The sequence below is a fragment of the Alligator sinensis genome, unplaced genomic scaffold, assembly GCF_000455745.1.
Source record: "Alligator sinensis unplaced genomic scaffold, ASM45574v1 scaffold469_1, whole genome shotgun sequence".
NCBI classification, from domain to species: Eukaryota; Metazoa; Chordata; order Crocodylia; family Alligatoridae; genus Alligator; species Alligator sinensis.
In genome coordinates, this window is record NW_005841934.1 from 243,850 (window position 1) to 260,247 (window position 16,398).

Below are 16,398 nucleotides of genomic sequence, written 5' to 3' on the forward strand. Positions count from 1 at the left end.
CTGCGAGAGCTTTATAGTCCGAGTGGGTTATGTGGATGTGGTCCCTGTCTGCAGAAACAAAGCTGCCTCTTAATTGTTTGGTCCGAACAGTTTTGATGTTTCATTATCCCTCAATCAGTTGGTGCCCTAAGGGACAAGAGCTATTTGCTGGTAATACACTAAACAGAATCAAGCTTGGAGCACTGCTAGTCCCTGACATTTGAAAACATTTAATTTAAAATACAGGCTCGAGTATTTGGGATTCTCCAGTCCAGATTAGACCAGCCTGTCAACAAGCAGTTAAGTGGGCACTGTCTGCCACTTGCGACTATATGGGTATTCTGTATTCGGGGCCGGCATCTTTCCAATTGCCATAAAACGAGGTTCTCCCCGTACCAGGTCGTCTTGCTGTTGCACGTCTTGTTCTACTTTCTGTAGAAAAGTTTGACAGGAGCGTGGTGTTGTTTTTCTCTCTTAGCGCAAACAAAATGCATGATGTAGACAACGTAAGGAGGCGTAAGTGCCACGTAAATCACATCCTAAAGACAAAAGCAGATTGCAGACACCTGAATTACTGAGCGCTTGATGTGCGCTGTCGTCTCGGTTTTGTGTTTATGTTTGTTTGCCTGCAATCAAAGCGAAACATCGAGTGGGGTTATTTTCTCTGTTTCCCCCTTCCTCCCCCCCGTTATTGAAAACGCTTTTGTCTTTTCCGCCTGCTCAAGGAAATAGCCTCTTCTGAGCTGTAGGTCAATTCCTGCAAGGAGGCACATCATTATTGCTGGGCATTGTGCTACCTATTGTGGTAGCCCACTTAAGGTCTCCCACGTCTCTGACCTCATCACTGGCTCATCCTTGGAGATCCTTCTCCTGCACCCTTTCAATTTTTTCTTCGTTTGCATGTTCGTCGTATAACCCCCTCCTCCTCGTTACCATCCTCCCCAGCTACCAAATCATTTCACCTCCAGCTACTCCACGTAAGAAATCAGTAGCCTTCTGTTTTCAAGCTGCAGCAATTGGAGGTCACAACCGACAGCTCATGTCTCTATTTGTGTATCGTTATGGTGGGGGAGGGGGCTCAAAAAAAAAACTTGTGTTTTGTCTATAACCGTCTATATTTGTAAATGATCTTTTTTTAGGGATCAGGATTATCCTGTTTGGGCTTTTGTTTCACTTGGTGGGGCCAGCCGGAGCGTCTCCTCCAAAGCTGATAGATTTGAAAAGGCAAATTTTCTATTTCTAGGGAGGCACTTTTCCAGGGGGGGGTTAGAAATCAACCTGTTTCTCTTCTGCCGTTCTGATTGGTGCGATAACATTGACAAGCCGATCGCGTCAAAAGGAAATATCCTTGGCTTAATTGTAAGCTAAGTCTCTCTTAATCCAGGGGAGCATTTGAGATTCTGTCCAAGTGTTCAATTTCCCAGGCCGCTGAGGTCTGTGAATTTCTCTCCCCAGCCTCCAGGCTGCTGCAGCACAAGTCAGCATAGCTAATGCAGATAGATCTCTCCCCCTCGCGCTCTCCCTCGCTCGCTCCCTCTCCCGCTCCCGCTCCCTCTCCCTCTCCCTGCTTTGATTCGATATGAACAGACTGGTAACTCCAATGCCAGAGCGAAATCTGACATAACTCTGCAGATGGCTACGTTCGGATGATACACCTAGGGATTTTATTTTTTTTTAAAGGTAATATTTGTATGCTAACGTTTCTTTTTTTTTTTTTTTTTCCCTTGTTGCCATTTTTCAGGACTGCCAGTCCCAAAGAAGAGCCCAAAGTCGGTAAGCACTCTTTCTGTGTGTGTGTGTGTGAGTTCTTTCTGTTTGTCTCCGTCGTAAGGCAAGGGGCTTGCTTGTGTGTCGGGCTTTTTCTTCCCCCCCGCTTCTCGTGATTATTATTTTGGCGTGGATTGTTTTAAGTTGTCTGGCTGTTGCCACAATGCCCACCGTGCAGGGTGAGATGAAAGAGGAAAGCCGTGCAGGAAGGGAGCTTGCCTGCAAATACAGCTGGAGATGCACAGATCCTCGTCCCCGACGGATGAGCCGCTCGGCAGTTTAAGTTACCCCCCCTCCTCAAATGTCATTGTTTCCTTTCTTTGCAAGATGAGAGGCTCCACCTTCTTTCCAGAGAGCAGTTCCCATCAGAGGTGTCCGGGGACTCCAACCTTTGGCATTAACTCGGAGTCTTCTCATGCACCAGTAGATGAATTATTTACCAACTACAAAAGCCGGGCAGTTTACAGGGGGGGGAGGCCAGGTGCAAGGTGCATCTCCAGGTTCACAGGCATGCCGTTAGCTGCCGTGAGACTGGGAACATCTGGCTCGCTGTGTGGGGGGCACCCTTTGTTCCTTGGCTCGCCTTTCGCAGCGTTTCGCTCTCGGTGCGAGATCCTTTTCTTTAGGAAACGCAAAAGAGAAAGCAATGATTTCCTGTCCTTTCTCATCTGGTTTCCATGTACAGCTGTTACCTGGTTGACATGTTAGATAATAGCTTGGAGGCTCTCCTCTAAAGTGTGCTGAAAGCCCCGCTCCTCCTCCAGTGTTAAGAGCTGAATATGCTCTTTTGAGCCAGGAAAAGGGGGCGCTTGTTTTATAGGGAATGAGAGGTTAGCAAGGTGGATTTGAAAGGGGTTGATTCCTGCACAGCTTTGCCATGCCGTGCCATACGGCAGAGTGAAACTTCCCCGACGGTCCGCCGTGGGTGCCGGCAGCAGCAGCCTGTAGCCATGCAGCCCGGTGAGAGGTTTAATACGGAAATGAGCAGCAATCTCCTGCTTTTAATATGAGTTCCCCGTTCCTCCTAAAAGATAGCCCTGAAATAATTAATGTGATTCCCGTGGCTCAGGGGAGCGCTGATTAAAGTCACATGACTTCAGGCCTATACCATTGTCAGCTTGCATTAATGTTGAGAGGGAGAAGAGCAGTTTGCGCTCGCGCTCCGATCACAGAAATGTCAGGCCATATGCATTTACTTCTGTGTCATAGTCAAAGATTAATTCAGCCCTTGGTAAAATAGAAACAAGTGTGTAAAATATGTACAAGCCCAGCAGATTTTTTTTCCCACCCCCACCCCCCCGGCTGCGTGTTTCCTTTCCTCCTGTCAAAGAAGGTTTCTCTGAATTTGATTTAAGATATTGTAACCCTTGTTATTAAACCAGCTCTGGGAAACGAACTTTGAGTTTTAAAACTGGGTCCTCACACAGGATCAGATCAAGCAAAATCTGCTTTATTAATGAGAGGCTGTATTAAGCACCTGTCTAGTGAACGGTGGTTCTTCAGCAGCATTTAAATCTGTGCAACATCTAAATCCACTTAGAGATTATCCTCCCTGGATGAAGAGCGAGACTGTTTGCAAACAGGTGTCATCCTGGAGCCTTCAGTGAATCCACCAGTCTCAGGTGCAGCTGGTTTTTCGTGGAGGTTGCTTGCAGAAGCTGCTTTGCTCATTGAAAGCAGCCCAATTCTTTGGACATTATGCTCCTGGAAGGCTGCTTCCTCTCCTGCCCTTCAGTATTTTTCACCAAAGCCATACACCTGTGGTTCTCAACATTTTTGGTCTTGGGGCACCGCTCTTTGGACTTGGGACACCCCCCTTTGGACTTGGGGCCCCTCCGTAACTTTGTGAATTGAGTAGGACCCAATTTCAAAATCTAATTTATAGCTTTCCAGATTGTGGATGGGCCTGCTTTGAGCAGGGGGGTTGGACTTGGGACACCCCCCTTTGGACTTGGGGCCCCTCCGTAACTTTGTGAATTGAGTAGGACCCAATTTCAAAATCTAATTTATAGCTTTATAGATTGTGGATGGTCCTGCTTTGAGCAGGGGGTTGGACTAGATGTGACCTCCTGAGGTCTCATTTTCCATGATTACAGTGCTTTCTTCCTTGCACAGGGGCTGGGCAGTAGGGTGGAGGATCGTCTAGGGAGGACCCTAAGCCTGGTTTATCTGCTTAGCTTATCTGCTGATCTCCTCACCCCTCATTTATCTCCTCCCCCCCAAAAAGGGAAAACAAAAGTGAGCTTTTTCCCATAAAAGGGAAGAAGCTGCTAAAAACACTGTTTTTCCCCCCTGTTTAGGTATAGGAAGTGCTTGCTCTAGCAACTAGTGGACGGTATGTTAAAACAGTATATCAAGGCAGCTTATTGTAGTCTGAAAGATTTAAGGATCCTGGTGTGCAAAAGTAAATGAACAAAATGATCAACTTGCCAACATACAATCCATCATTTCATCTTAAGCAGAAGAATAAACACAATAACATTATCAATCCAATATTTATAGCAGCTTCCTTTGCATAGTATAATAAATGGAGGTTTCATGTTTAACCATGTTAAGAAGCATAGAAATAAAGGGTTTCAAGACACAGTTGCATCACCTCTAAGATTCGCCCTCCAGTCTCTACAGCCTGTTCCCAGTTGAGGTGGGATTGCTAAACCAGTTGGGGTGGGATTGCTAAGGAGCTCCCTGAATGGTGCAGATATCACATCCTCATAGCACAAAACGCCCCAGTTCCCTCGGTACTCCTCAAGGCAGGGTGGCTGCACCTGTAAGATCCCCGACATAGGTCTCGTGTGGCTGTTGTCCTTCTCTTGCCCTCGCTCTTCTCTAGAAAGCCCTGACCAAATATTTACTTCTTGATTAATAAATGAGCTGCTACTAAAGCAGCATCACACAGTCAGTTCTTAGGTTCGTAGACTGACACTAGCCCCAGCTTCCTTTTCTGAATGGCCTTAAAGAGTGACCTCGAGCAACTTCAGTGATTTCTCCAGCCCCTCCCCCCAATTTGTTGCCCATCCTCTTCCTTTCCTCTGTCCTAATGAAGCACCAATGCATTCCAGTCCTCAGCCTGCTGCCAGTGATCTGTTTCTTAAACATGCCCTGGTTTTTAGCTGGTTTTGATCTGCTAACCTACTCCCATCAGGCCACATCTGTGTCACTGTGGGCTTTTGCTGCCAGAGGCAGGCCTGGAGAAGAAATGTTAGGCCCTTGGGAGGTTTGGTGGTACCACCACAATGGTGCTACATGTGTTGTCTGCTCTAAAGAGAATAATGTATGTTCAGACGCAGGGAAAAGAAATAACTGCATTTCTGAGAGAGTATTTGGAAGGTTTTACGTCTTCCATTGTTATTTCATAACTATCAGTTGATGTGCTATGACCTGAGTTCAAGGTATTCTTCTCTGTTCGTTTGCTTGGTAGAGTTTTTCAGGTTGGAGTGCAGGGCCCAATTTGTAAAATGTCCCAAGATCAGATGTTTAAGTTTTTGTGTGCGGAGCTGGCTAGAAATTTTCAGGAAAAAAAAAACCTTCCCTTTTCTCCTCCCCAGAGGAAACGTGGATTTTTTTTATTAGATGGACATGTTCACAGAACATGCCTGCTTTCTGTGGCTGTGTCTGATTGTCAGCGGGAGAGCCAAAAGTGAAAAAGCTTGACCAAAAATTTAAAATCTTTCCATTTTCTACAGTTTGGGGTGAACATTTACATTTTTCAGGGGGGGCGGTTTGATGAAAAGTAGATGAGTTCTCCTGAAACCATTGAAGTTCGTTCTGCTCAGCATTCATAATCATGGCCAGATCCACTGCGGGCTTCAATTCCCTCCAGCCACCAAGATATGCAATGCAAGCATAAGAGCTAAGGATTTTGAGAAGAGCTAATGCTGCCTCCTCCCCTGTTCCCCGTCTCCTGACCCGTCCCATCCTCTTCTCTTCTCTTCTCTTCTCTTCTCTTCTCTTCTCTTCTCTTCTCTTCTCTTCTCTTCTCTTCTCTTCTCTTCTCTTCTCTTCTCTTCTCTTCTCTTCTCTTCTCTTCTCTTCTCTTCTCTTCTCTTCTCTTCTCTTCTCTTCTCTTCTCTTCTCTTCTCTTCTCTTCTCTTCTCTTCTCTTCTCTTCTCTTCTCTTCTCTTCTCTTCTCTTCTCTTCTCTTCTCTTCTCTTCTCTTCTCTTCTCTTCTCTTCTCTTCTCTTCTCTTCTCTTCTCTTATAGATTGTGGATGGTCCTGCTTTGAGCAGGGGGTTGGACTAGATGTGACCTCCTGAGGTCTCATTTTCCATGATTACAGTGCTTTCTTCCTTGCACAGGGGCTGGGCAGTAGGGTGGAGGATCGTCTAGGGAGGACCCTAAGCCTGGTTTATCTGCTTAGCTTATCTGCTGATCTCCTCACCCCTCATTTATCTCCTCCCCCCCAAAAAGGGAAAACAAAAGTGAGCTTTTTCCCATAAAAGGGAAGAAGCTGCTAAAAACACTGTTTTTCCCCCCTGTTTAGGTATAGGAAGTGCTTGCTCTAGCAACTAGTGGACGGTATGTTAAAACAGTATATCAAGGCAGCTTATTGTAGTCTGAAAGATTTAAGGATCCTGGTGTGCAAAAGTAAATGAACAAAATGATCAACTTGCCAACATACAATCCATCATTTCATCTTAAGCAGAAGAATAAACACAATAACATTATCAATCCAATATTTATAGCAGCTTCCTTTGCATAGTATAATAAATGGAGGTTTCATGTTTAACCATGTTAAGAAGCATAGAAATAAAGGGTTTCAAGACACAGTTGCATCACCTCTAAGATTCGCCCTCCAGTCTCTACAGCCTGTTCCCAGTTGAGGTGGGATTGCTAAACCAGTTGGGGTGGGATTGCTAAGGAGCTCCCTGAATGGTGCAGATATCACATCCTCATAGCACAAAACGCCCCAGTTCCCTCGGTACTCCTCAAGGCAGGGTGGCTGCACCTGTAAGATCCCCGACATAGGTCTCGTGTGGCTGTTGTCCTTCTCTTGCCCTCGCTCTTCTCTAGAAAGCCCTGACCAAATATTTACTTCTTGATTAATAAATGAGCTGCTACTAAAGCAGCATCACACAGTCAGTTCTTAGGTTCGTAGACTGACACTAGCCCCAGCTTCCTTTTCTGAATGGCCTTAAAGAGTGAACTCGAGCAACTTCAGTGATTTCTCCAGCTCCTCCACCCAATTTGTTGCCCATCCTCTTCCTTTCCTCTGTCCTAATGAAGCACCAATGCATTCCAGTCCTCAGCCTGCTGCCAGTGATCTGTTTCTTAAACATGCCCTGGTTTTTAGCTGGTTTTGATCTGCTAACCTACTCCCATCAGGCCACATCTGTGTCACTGTGGGCTTTTGCTGCCAGAGGCAGGCCTGGAGAAGAAATGTTAGGCCCTTGGGAGGTTTGGTGGTACCACCACAATGGTGCTACATGTGTTGTCTGCTCTAAAGAGAATAATGTATGTTCAGACGCAGGGAAAAGAAATAACTGCATTTCTGAGAGAGTATTTGGAAGGTTTTACGTCTTCCATTGTTATTTCATAACTATCAGTTGATGTGCTATGACCTGAGTTCAAGGTATTCTTCTCTGTTCGTTTGCTTGGTAGAGTTTTTCAGGTTGGAGTGCAGGGCCCAATTTGTAAAATGTCCCAAGATCAGATGTTTAAGTTTTTGTGTGCGGAGCTGGCTAGAAATTTTCAGGAAAAAAAAAACCTTCCCTTTTCTCCTCCCCAGAGGAAACGTGGATTTTTTTTATTAGATGGACATGTTCACAGAACATGCCTGCTTTCTGTGGCTGTGTCTGATTGTCAGCGGGAGAGCCAAAAGTGAAAAAGCTTGACCAAAAATTTAAAATCTTTCCATTTTCTACAGTTTGGGGTGAACATTTACATTTTTCAGGGGGGGCGGTTTGATGAAAAGTAGATGAGTTCTCCTGAAACCATTGAAGTTCGTTCTGCTCAGCATTCATAATCATGGCCAGATCCACTGCGGGCTTCAATTCCCTCCAGCCACCAAGATATGCAATGCAAGCATAAGAGCTAAGGATTTTGAGAAGAGCTAATGCTGCCTCCTCCCCTGTTCCCCGTCTCCTGACCCGTCCCATCCTCTTCTCTTCTCTTCTCTTCTCTTCTCTTCTCTTCTCTTCTCTTCTCTTCTCTTCCACACCCTTGTTTCGATGTCTAAAGAGAAGCATTTTCAGGAGAGCTCAGCCAGGCTACAATGCATTCAGCTTACAGTCTTGCCCTTTGGCTCGTGTGCATTTAGCTGGTGTCAGGATCTATGCTGAGCTATTTTTGTCAGGATGAGGAATTGATTATCCAGACAAAGTGTGTCCATGATACATCCCTGTTTACGCACAAAGGGGGACGTAAAGGCCTTTTTTCCAGAGCACTAGGTGCAGAATCAGTGGGCCGTGCCCACGATCACAATTTCTGAGCTTCCTTTTCCAGAAAGTCCTGTCCAGGTCTCCCCCAGGGTCATCCTCTTCATCACTCCTCTCCCTGTCTAATAGCTCTGTCCTTGCTGCCTGCCTTTGACACCTGCAAGCACACATTAGTCCCCCGACAGCTCAGGCCTTGAGCTTCTGTCCCAGCCTTGCTAGTGCCTTGGGCAATGGCTTCTGCTCGCTCGGCTACCACTACCCAAAGCAGCATTTAATTGCTCCTGTGTATAGGCTTTCCACAGATCTGTTACTGAGGGTTGACATTGGTGCCTTCCAGCACTGCACTACTTTGCGAGGCCTCTCCACTCGGATATCTCCCCTTCCTTTTTTTTTTTCCCCACCGTGTAAAAACTGCAAACTCTTTTGTATTGTTTTTCTTTTGCCTCCTGTAATCCTCTCACAGCTTTGGGAGAGGAACGGGGATGGTGCAGTGCACAGCGTAATCCCGTTAGCTTTCCCAAGCGACTAGATTTGGATTGGCATTGTAAGCACATGGAAGACTGGCTTCTTCCTGAGCTTCGTGGAAAATATAGTGAGTGAGATTTGAAAGGGTATGGCATAGGGGAAAGATGTAGACAGCTGTATAAACCCCACAGGAAACCTACCCTCCCTACTCCCTGCTCTTGGGTCACTACCCTGGGAAGGGGGCTTTTACCTTTACCATGATCAGTGGCCCAAACAAAAACTGTAGGGTAGTTTGTCTACAGCTTTTGCATTGCAAAAAAAGGGAAAGCTGGTTGACAGAAGAGCTTGTGGGAAGAAGAATATATTTTGGGGAAGATGATTCTGATAAAGGCTTTGGGAGGTTTTGCAAGCTTACTCCCTCCTGATGGTTTAGGCGAGGAATCCTGGAGGTCCTTGGGTTGGGTTTTGCATGTCTTTGGGCCTGAACAAACATTTCATTTATTCCAGGGTAACAAAGAAGTGGACACACAATGCACGGCCCTATATAGTCGTAGCTCACTCAAAGACCAGTGTAGAATTACGATGGGGTAAAATCAGGGGCAAAGTTACACCGATGTGAAGTAAGCCAGCATAGATGTCAGATATCCATGGCTTATCTCAGGAAAGCCATTTGTTCCAGGTGAACAGGATACTAACTCCCACTTAAGGGTGAGGTGCTACAAAAGCACATAAAGGAGTATGAGGGCGTCCGTTTGCTCCTGACGGCAATGTGATTTGATTCCCGTGTGCTCGCTTTTTGTCGAAGACATGGGAAGACCGAAAGACAGTTGAAGTAGCGTGCAAAGTGTTTGGTGCTTCTTGATGAAAACTCCATGGAAATATAAAAATCTCAAGTACCTACACAAAAACAGTAGTTCAGGTAGATCCCTTTTCACTTCTGAGCCCTACTAATGTAGCAGACATGTGTATTGGTGGGAAAAGGTTTGTCTCCAAACTTTTTGATTAAGCCGTGGATGAGGATACATGCAGACTCCTGGCGGCCCCAGGCAAACTTTTATTATTGGGACCTTCTTTGCCAGAGATAATGATAATAATATTTGAACAATGGGGGAAAAAATTAAAATTTTCGGGCCCCCTTTCTGTTTGGGCCCCAGGCAACTGCCCGGTTTACCCGTGTCTGGCTCTGGATACTTGGGCACGTATGCAATTCCTTGAGTGACCTGAATGGAAATCCCCTTACGTTTTATTGCTGTTTCTTCTACATTTAGAATTTCCAGGTTTGCCAAAGTTTGAAAAAAAAACCTGCTTTGGTTCGGACATGTCTTTCACACTTAAATAATTTGTATTCATTTGCATTGATGGCCTCAACTTAACGAGATTATTTTTTGTTTGGAATACACAAAAAGTTCCATTTAGATCCCCTGGGCAGAAAGGGACTTGAGATCTGAATGGCAGTTATTAATTATTTCATATAATAAGCTACATAAAGGTGCCTCTTCACAAAGAGGTTGTCCATGATGACCTTTTCGTTGGGTCTGTTCAAATCTTTGGTGAAGTTTTCCAGGTCTGACTATCAAGTTTCTATAAGCAAGTTACTTCCAACAAGATGGACTTCAAACCTGGTGTTCACAGAAGCCTATTTATTGTCTTTTAGTCATTTGCCCTTCCTTACATTCCCTCAAAAAAAAAAGAAAGAATACCTTTTTTTTTCCCCGTTAGTAATAAAATGGTGATTATTCACAGCTCAGATGCTTTTCAACAGAGGTCTGCCTTAAAACTGCTTTGTTCATAAACTGGTATTTTGTGCACAGGGAGGTCTGCATGCGAATGAGCTTCTATTACCACTTAGAAAAACGACAGTGTTTGAAACGGGTTCAGATATTTGTCTTTGAAAACTGGTGGCTGAGCAGTCTCAGCAGGTATGCTGTGCTCAAAATGACTTTAAAGTACAAAATTAATTTCATATTCAAGTCAATGGAGATATCATTTAAAGAGGTGCCAGCGATGGGTCATCCACTTCAGTACAAGTCTCGAATGTCAGAGTAATTTGTGCTGCCAGAATCGCCACACCTCTCAGCCTACCCCAAAACACATGCAAAGCTAAAAATATAAATGGAATATTCTTGAGACAGGAAATATATTAATTTAGGTTGGTCTTGAAAAACTCAGTCTGATGACACTGGGTTTGCACGAGCGTTGAATTTCGGTAGCGTTTGTTGGAGCTTCCTCTGCCTGAAGAAGGGTGTTTGTACCCAAAAGCTTGCAAAGAAGAATGTTTTCAACTATTATTAGTTGGTCTAATAAAAGATATCAGATTTACACAAAGAACCTTGCCTGCCTTGGATTTAGGTAGACGCACACGGTTTTTGTTTTTAAAATATTTAATTAACGAGGAAATCAAATCGCTCATTCCGCACACGTTGAGGACCCAGTTTGACTATCATCAGAGCTCAAGGAAATGCAGAAGTTACGTTTGAAGTCTCTTCCTAACCCACTTGTTGCAACCTGGGCATTGGAAAGAGCTGTGAACATACCAAACTATGGACCTACGAAAGGCTGCAGTCCTTAAACCCAGTAGCAGCTTAAGTGCACATTTTCCAGCTCGCCTTTGTGGATTTAAATTAGACCCTTCATATTACCTGAATACAAGTTTTTGTGGCTGAACACAGAAAGGGGGGGGGATTCAATTGAACCAAGTTACTTATAATGCAATTTTAAATTTGTTTTATGCCGAGACGCGGAGGGCAGCATGTTTTCTATGATTAATTGCTTTCCATTTTACATATCTCCTTCTGCCCGTCTGTCCATCAAAATCTGTCATTGGGGAATTTATCCGCACTTAGCAGTAACCGGTAGCAGCCCATGTGTGACATTTCTTTCTTTCTTTCTTTATTTATGTGCATGCAGAAAGGGAAGAGTGGGGGGGGAATGATGGAAAACACCCACTTGGAGACCAATAACCGTCTGTTCCCTCTTTCTCTGCTTGCTTTTACTTGCAGCAACCACTTGAAAGGAAAGACAGCCAAAACAGTTCTCAGCATAGCGTCTCTAGCCACCGCAGCGGACACACCGCGTCCCCCATTCACAGCGCTCAGGTGCTTCCCGACTACCCCGCCACCGAAGCACCGGCTGCGGATCAACCGGACAACTCTGGGCAGAAAAAGCCAGATCCATTCAAAATTTGGGCCCAGTCCAGGAGCATGTATGAAAGCCGACGTGAGTATTGAACAGGTGTGGTTGCTAAGACTACGGTGCTGGCAGCCAGTCTGATTTTTCTCCGTTAGGAAATGAATTTACTAATTTTTTATTTTTTGTGTGTGGAAAATAGAGTACTAAACTCATACGTGTGGAAGAAGCTGAGAGGATCAGCGAATTATGTCTGATCGACATTAACCAAGGGTCAGGTTTTGTCTTGGGTGAAGAATGAGCTCAGGCAGCTTAGACTATAGGTTTGTGCAAGGAACAGTAATATATTTCAAATATTAAGGTCCTTCCTCTTTACTCTTTTTAATGCATCTTTAAAATGGGCATTTGGGAGATTTTTTTTCAAAAGCAAGAGAGAAGAGTTAGGTGTCCAACTCAAATTTCTTCTAGTAGAATAAGACTTGGCTTTGCCACACATGGAAGCGGCAGGAAACGAGAGAGAAATTTAGTTTGCTGAAATACAGGTCAGAGGCTTTTTCCTTCTCACTCCTGGGAGGAAAAATGCTGCTGAGTCTTTTGGCCCTTACCGGCATGTACTACTGTAACAATAGAGAAATCAAACACATGCAGTAAGCGGCTCTCTATTAATAATTAATACATGCACTTGGCTAATATTTCAGCAGGGCTTTGACTCCGCTCCAAGAGTTTAAAATTGGTTTCAATCAGATCTTCCTCTGTAAACAAAATGAGCATGCTTGCATCTCTCTAATTACACTGTCCAAGGCAGAAGAACCTCTAAAAGCTTCTCGGAGCAAGAGTTGAAAATAGAAGTACACTTTCAGAAACAATGGCTATTTTAATTAGGGGCAAGGGAGCTTGAAAGTCTCATTGCTAAAGGAACATGTTAGAGAGACCATTTTTAGCTGTGGAAATGATGAAGAGCTTCATAACACATTAACTAGAGGTTTGTGCAACCAATATAAAATCCACATTACCCCAGAACGGACAGCAGAGGCTTGATTTTTATTTTTTTATTTTTTTATTTTTTTTTCCTTCCAACCAGTTGAATCACTTATAAATCTTATGGCGTGGAGAAAAATAATAACTCATGAGTCAGAGGCTTCCTGGCTGAAGATGCGTCTCTCCGGATGCGATGTCTCAGCAATGCAGTTTCTGCATGGCTCTCTTTTCCCTTCCAGATGTACTTGTTCTGGCCATGCAGGCCCAGGTTCCTTTTTCAGCCTTATTGGCCCCTTCGGTGGAGAAATGGGGGACGTGGATGGTCCTCTCATCCCATCAGGAGTGGATGAGGGCCGTGTATTCCATGGCCTTGTGGGAACCGAATCCCCTCTGCCCCTGCAGTCTGGCTGTGTAGAAACCATGCTGTCATTGTCTTGGACCCCCTGCAGCTATTGAGCAAATTTCTAATTAACTGTTTAGCTCATGCTAATTAGTCATTAGTGTTAGCTCAGCAGCATTAACTCCTGCCTGGATTTCTCAGTGGAAATCTGTGGGATTTCGTCCCACAGATCTGTGGGAATCGTGGGAATCTGTGGGAAATCGTCCTCGTCCCCAGTCCTCCATCTCCGAGCCCTGTCTATAAACCCCGGCTTCTTGCTGCCGCATTTTCCTCTTTCAGCTTCCCTCCTTTCCCCTCTCTATCGGCGCGTCTACACGAGATGCTACTGCGCAGTCGCGACGAGCCATTGCATCATAGCTCGTTGCTGCCGCGCAGTAGTGTTGCCGGGCACTAACCGTGATGCGATACTACTGCACATTAGCACCAGGAAAAAACCGTGCAATGACGTTGCTGCACAGTCGTTTAGTACTTGCTGAAGTACTCGCATTTAGGGCTTGCTAAAGTACTAAATGACTGCACAGTCCGCCGCATGTGCAGACGCGGCCAAGTCCACCGCACGTGTAGACGCAGCCATCATCATGCCTCCACGTTAAGCATGGGCCTGCCTTCTCCTCTGTCTGTGATCCTCATCTCCCACTGACAAGGGTGGGAATCCTGCCTTCTGACTCCTGCTTGCCCATCCCTTTTCCCCCGCTTTGACACAGCTTTTCAGGGGAAAGATTCACCTGGACTTCTTGGCAGCTCTCTTAGGTATGCGCCGGTGGAAGGATCAAGGATTTACCTTTGCTGAGCCCAGGCCTGTTTCAACCTCTGAGTCGGCTTCAAATCGGGCAATGAAACATGACCATCCTGCCTCTTCCATCTGCTTCCTTACAGCTTGGCTTTGCTGGGTTTCGTTGTGAAAGGCAAACCAAGATAGAAAATGTGTAACCTGGAAGGCACCTTATTTGCATGGGGGGGGTCAGACCCAGGCAAACTTGATAGTTGAGTTGACAAAGATTTTGGACTCAATCCTGCTCTTCTCCCCCCATAGTCCTGGGTGGTGGCAGTCCATAGCATGACAGAAGTAAATGGGAGAGCTTGGGTGCCAAGTACCCCATGCTAAGCCATTTTATTCATGCTGTGCTTAACATTTTGGCCTCAGTAAGTTACAATACACTCACAACATAGTATTTACTGGTACTTCGACAGTTAGTGATGCAGAGATGCCATTGCTTTAGGCTGAAAAGGATCCCTTGTCTGTGGAGTGACATGGTACCTCTTTTCCCATCACACCCCTTCCTGGGCTTGGAAATATGTCCCATTTCAATAAGTCATAAGTAACCCTCTAAAACCACAGGTCCCAAATGGAGATGTGACACTTAACGAGCGGATATTTACTCATTTATCATAGCTGGATTTAATGTGGAAGCAGAGTTGCAAGCCTAGCACTGGGTTTCTTATGGAAACTATTGCTCTAAAGCATAGTTGTGCACAACTTACTAGAGTGCAGACGCACAACTTATTCCTCCTTCGTATTACAAAGTGCAGATGCAATCCAAGCATCATGCGCAAGACGACACCTTTGCATGGAGTAGATTTGCAATAAGTAGTCCATGAAGTGGATTTAAAAAAAAAAAATCAAAGTATCTAACATCTCTGAAACTATAAGTGTATGTTGAATTTTATGAAGAAATCAAGGAAGGCGAGGTCTTAATGAAGGAGTTAATCCACTAGCAACTTATGGCTGGATTTTGGCTCCTTTTATCTTTGACTATAAAGCGTGCAGAGATGTCTTGATGCACCTTTTGAATGCAGCGGATACTAAGAAGAGATTGATCCTTGGACCATGTCCCAGTTTGGGCAAGAGTTTTATTCCAGCAATAATATGCAGAGATTTCATGTAGTATTGCAGTGCCATCTTCTTGAGGATGGGAACAAAATCACCTTGAAGGATACTAAACACCTGGGCAGCTCTTCTGATTGGGAGCAAATTTCACCCATTGCATTGTCCACTATTCAAGACATGGATAGGGGCAGCAGTGAGGTTGTATGGTGTGGAGATAATCTTTTCTTCCTTTGCTGAGCGCCCTTTGGCTACTGAAGCATATCTGTGAAAGGTGATATTTGGTTCCAAATGACACATCCATCGCCAAACCATATATTTTATCTTTATATCGATCACGTGTCTTGTGAGATCACGAGGCACTTGCCTCCTTTGCTGATGAGAGCTATACAAGCAAATGCCCTTTCCTGGGTATAAAACATTGAATCAGGATTCATAGCTCAAAACCAGTATGAGCAGACGGTGTTCTCCAAAGAAATACTTTCTGTGCCCTGGCCTTGCCGCATGAGCAGCAAAATAATAGCAGTTTCATGCATCCAGTGTGAATTAATAAGTGTGGCAGCATGTGATCCGGGGATCAATCCTGCAAGGTGCGGAGGACCCTGGCCTCAATCCAGCCAATTTCAACTTCAAGCTTTGAAGCCAGTGGGATTACTTAGGTGCTTAAGCTGGGCTCAAGTGCACCGCACTTGACTGAATCAAGCCTTTGCAGAAGAGAGGAGGGAATATATAGCTTTCAGCTGAGCGACTCCTGAAACTAGATCATTTGGCGCTGATGATAATTTGCCATTTGATTGTGTTAAGTTGTAGCAGTGTGGTCTCCTCTTTATCCATAGCTCATTACTGCTAATTAAAGTTCTATATGTGTATCAGAGGGGAGACTTTAGCATTGAGTTAAAAAAATGGACCGTTTCCAAGATCCGGACATTACGTGCATGGAGAGCACTCGGTGGAAGAAGCTGTAATTGAATAGATTACCAGAGCCCGATGACTCTCACATCTTGTACCCTTTTATTGAAAATATATTTTTATAATATGCTTTTTATATTTCAATTTATTATTAAACTTCCTTGAAGATTAACACAATCTGTTGTCAAATTTTTCTCTTGCGGCCTGATTGCTTTGCAAAATACCATATCCTACATATGGCCATCTGTCAAAACAGCAGTAACAAAATGAATTAATCTGAATTGCAGATGTGTTAATGAATCCCTTTGAAGGACTTAAACATTTAATTAAAAGTAAAGCGGAACACTATAGAGTAATTCTGAAGCTTTTAAACTATTCTGGTTATCTTTAAGACTGGAATTTTATTTTCAGGCACAACATGTATTTTTTTTTTATTTTTTTTTATCTGTTGTAAATCTGATTAAAAATACAAACAAAGTTGACACGGTGTGTAGTTTTGACTTGACAGTCATTAAATAGAGTTTTAAGATATTAACACCATGGTATCAAATGTTTCACACTCCATCCTCCCCCCC

At 44.4% G+C, this 16,398-nt stretch overlaps 1 protein-coding gene across 14 annotated transcripts in view; it reads left to right on the plus strand.

Moving 5' to 3' along the window:
- Positions 1-16,398, plus strand: part of MAGI1 (membrane associated guanylate kinase, WW and PDZ domain containing 1) — a 182,105-nt gene that overhangs the window by 139,729 nt on the left and 25,978 nt on the right. For all 14 annotated transcript variants that reach the window (XM_025199022.1, XM_025199015.1, XM_025199016.1 and 11 more), the window contains 2 exons: positions 1,721-1,752; positions 11,585-11,801. In XM_025199022.1, coding sequence (XP_025054807.1) covers positions 1,721-1,752; positions 11,585-11,801 — 249 coding nt within the window. The remainder of the gene's footprint in view (positions 1-1,720; positions 1,753-11,584; positions 11,802-16,398) is intronic.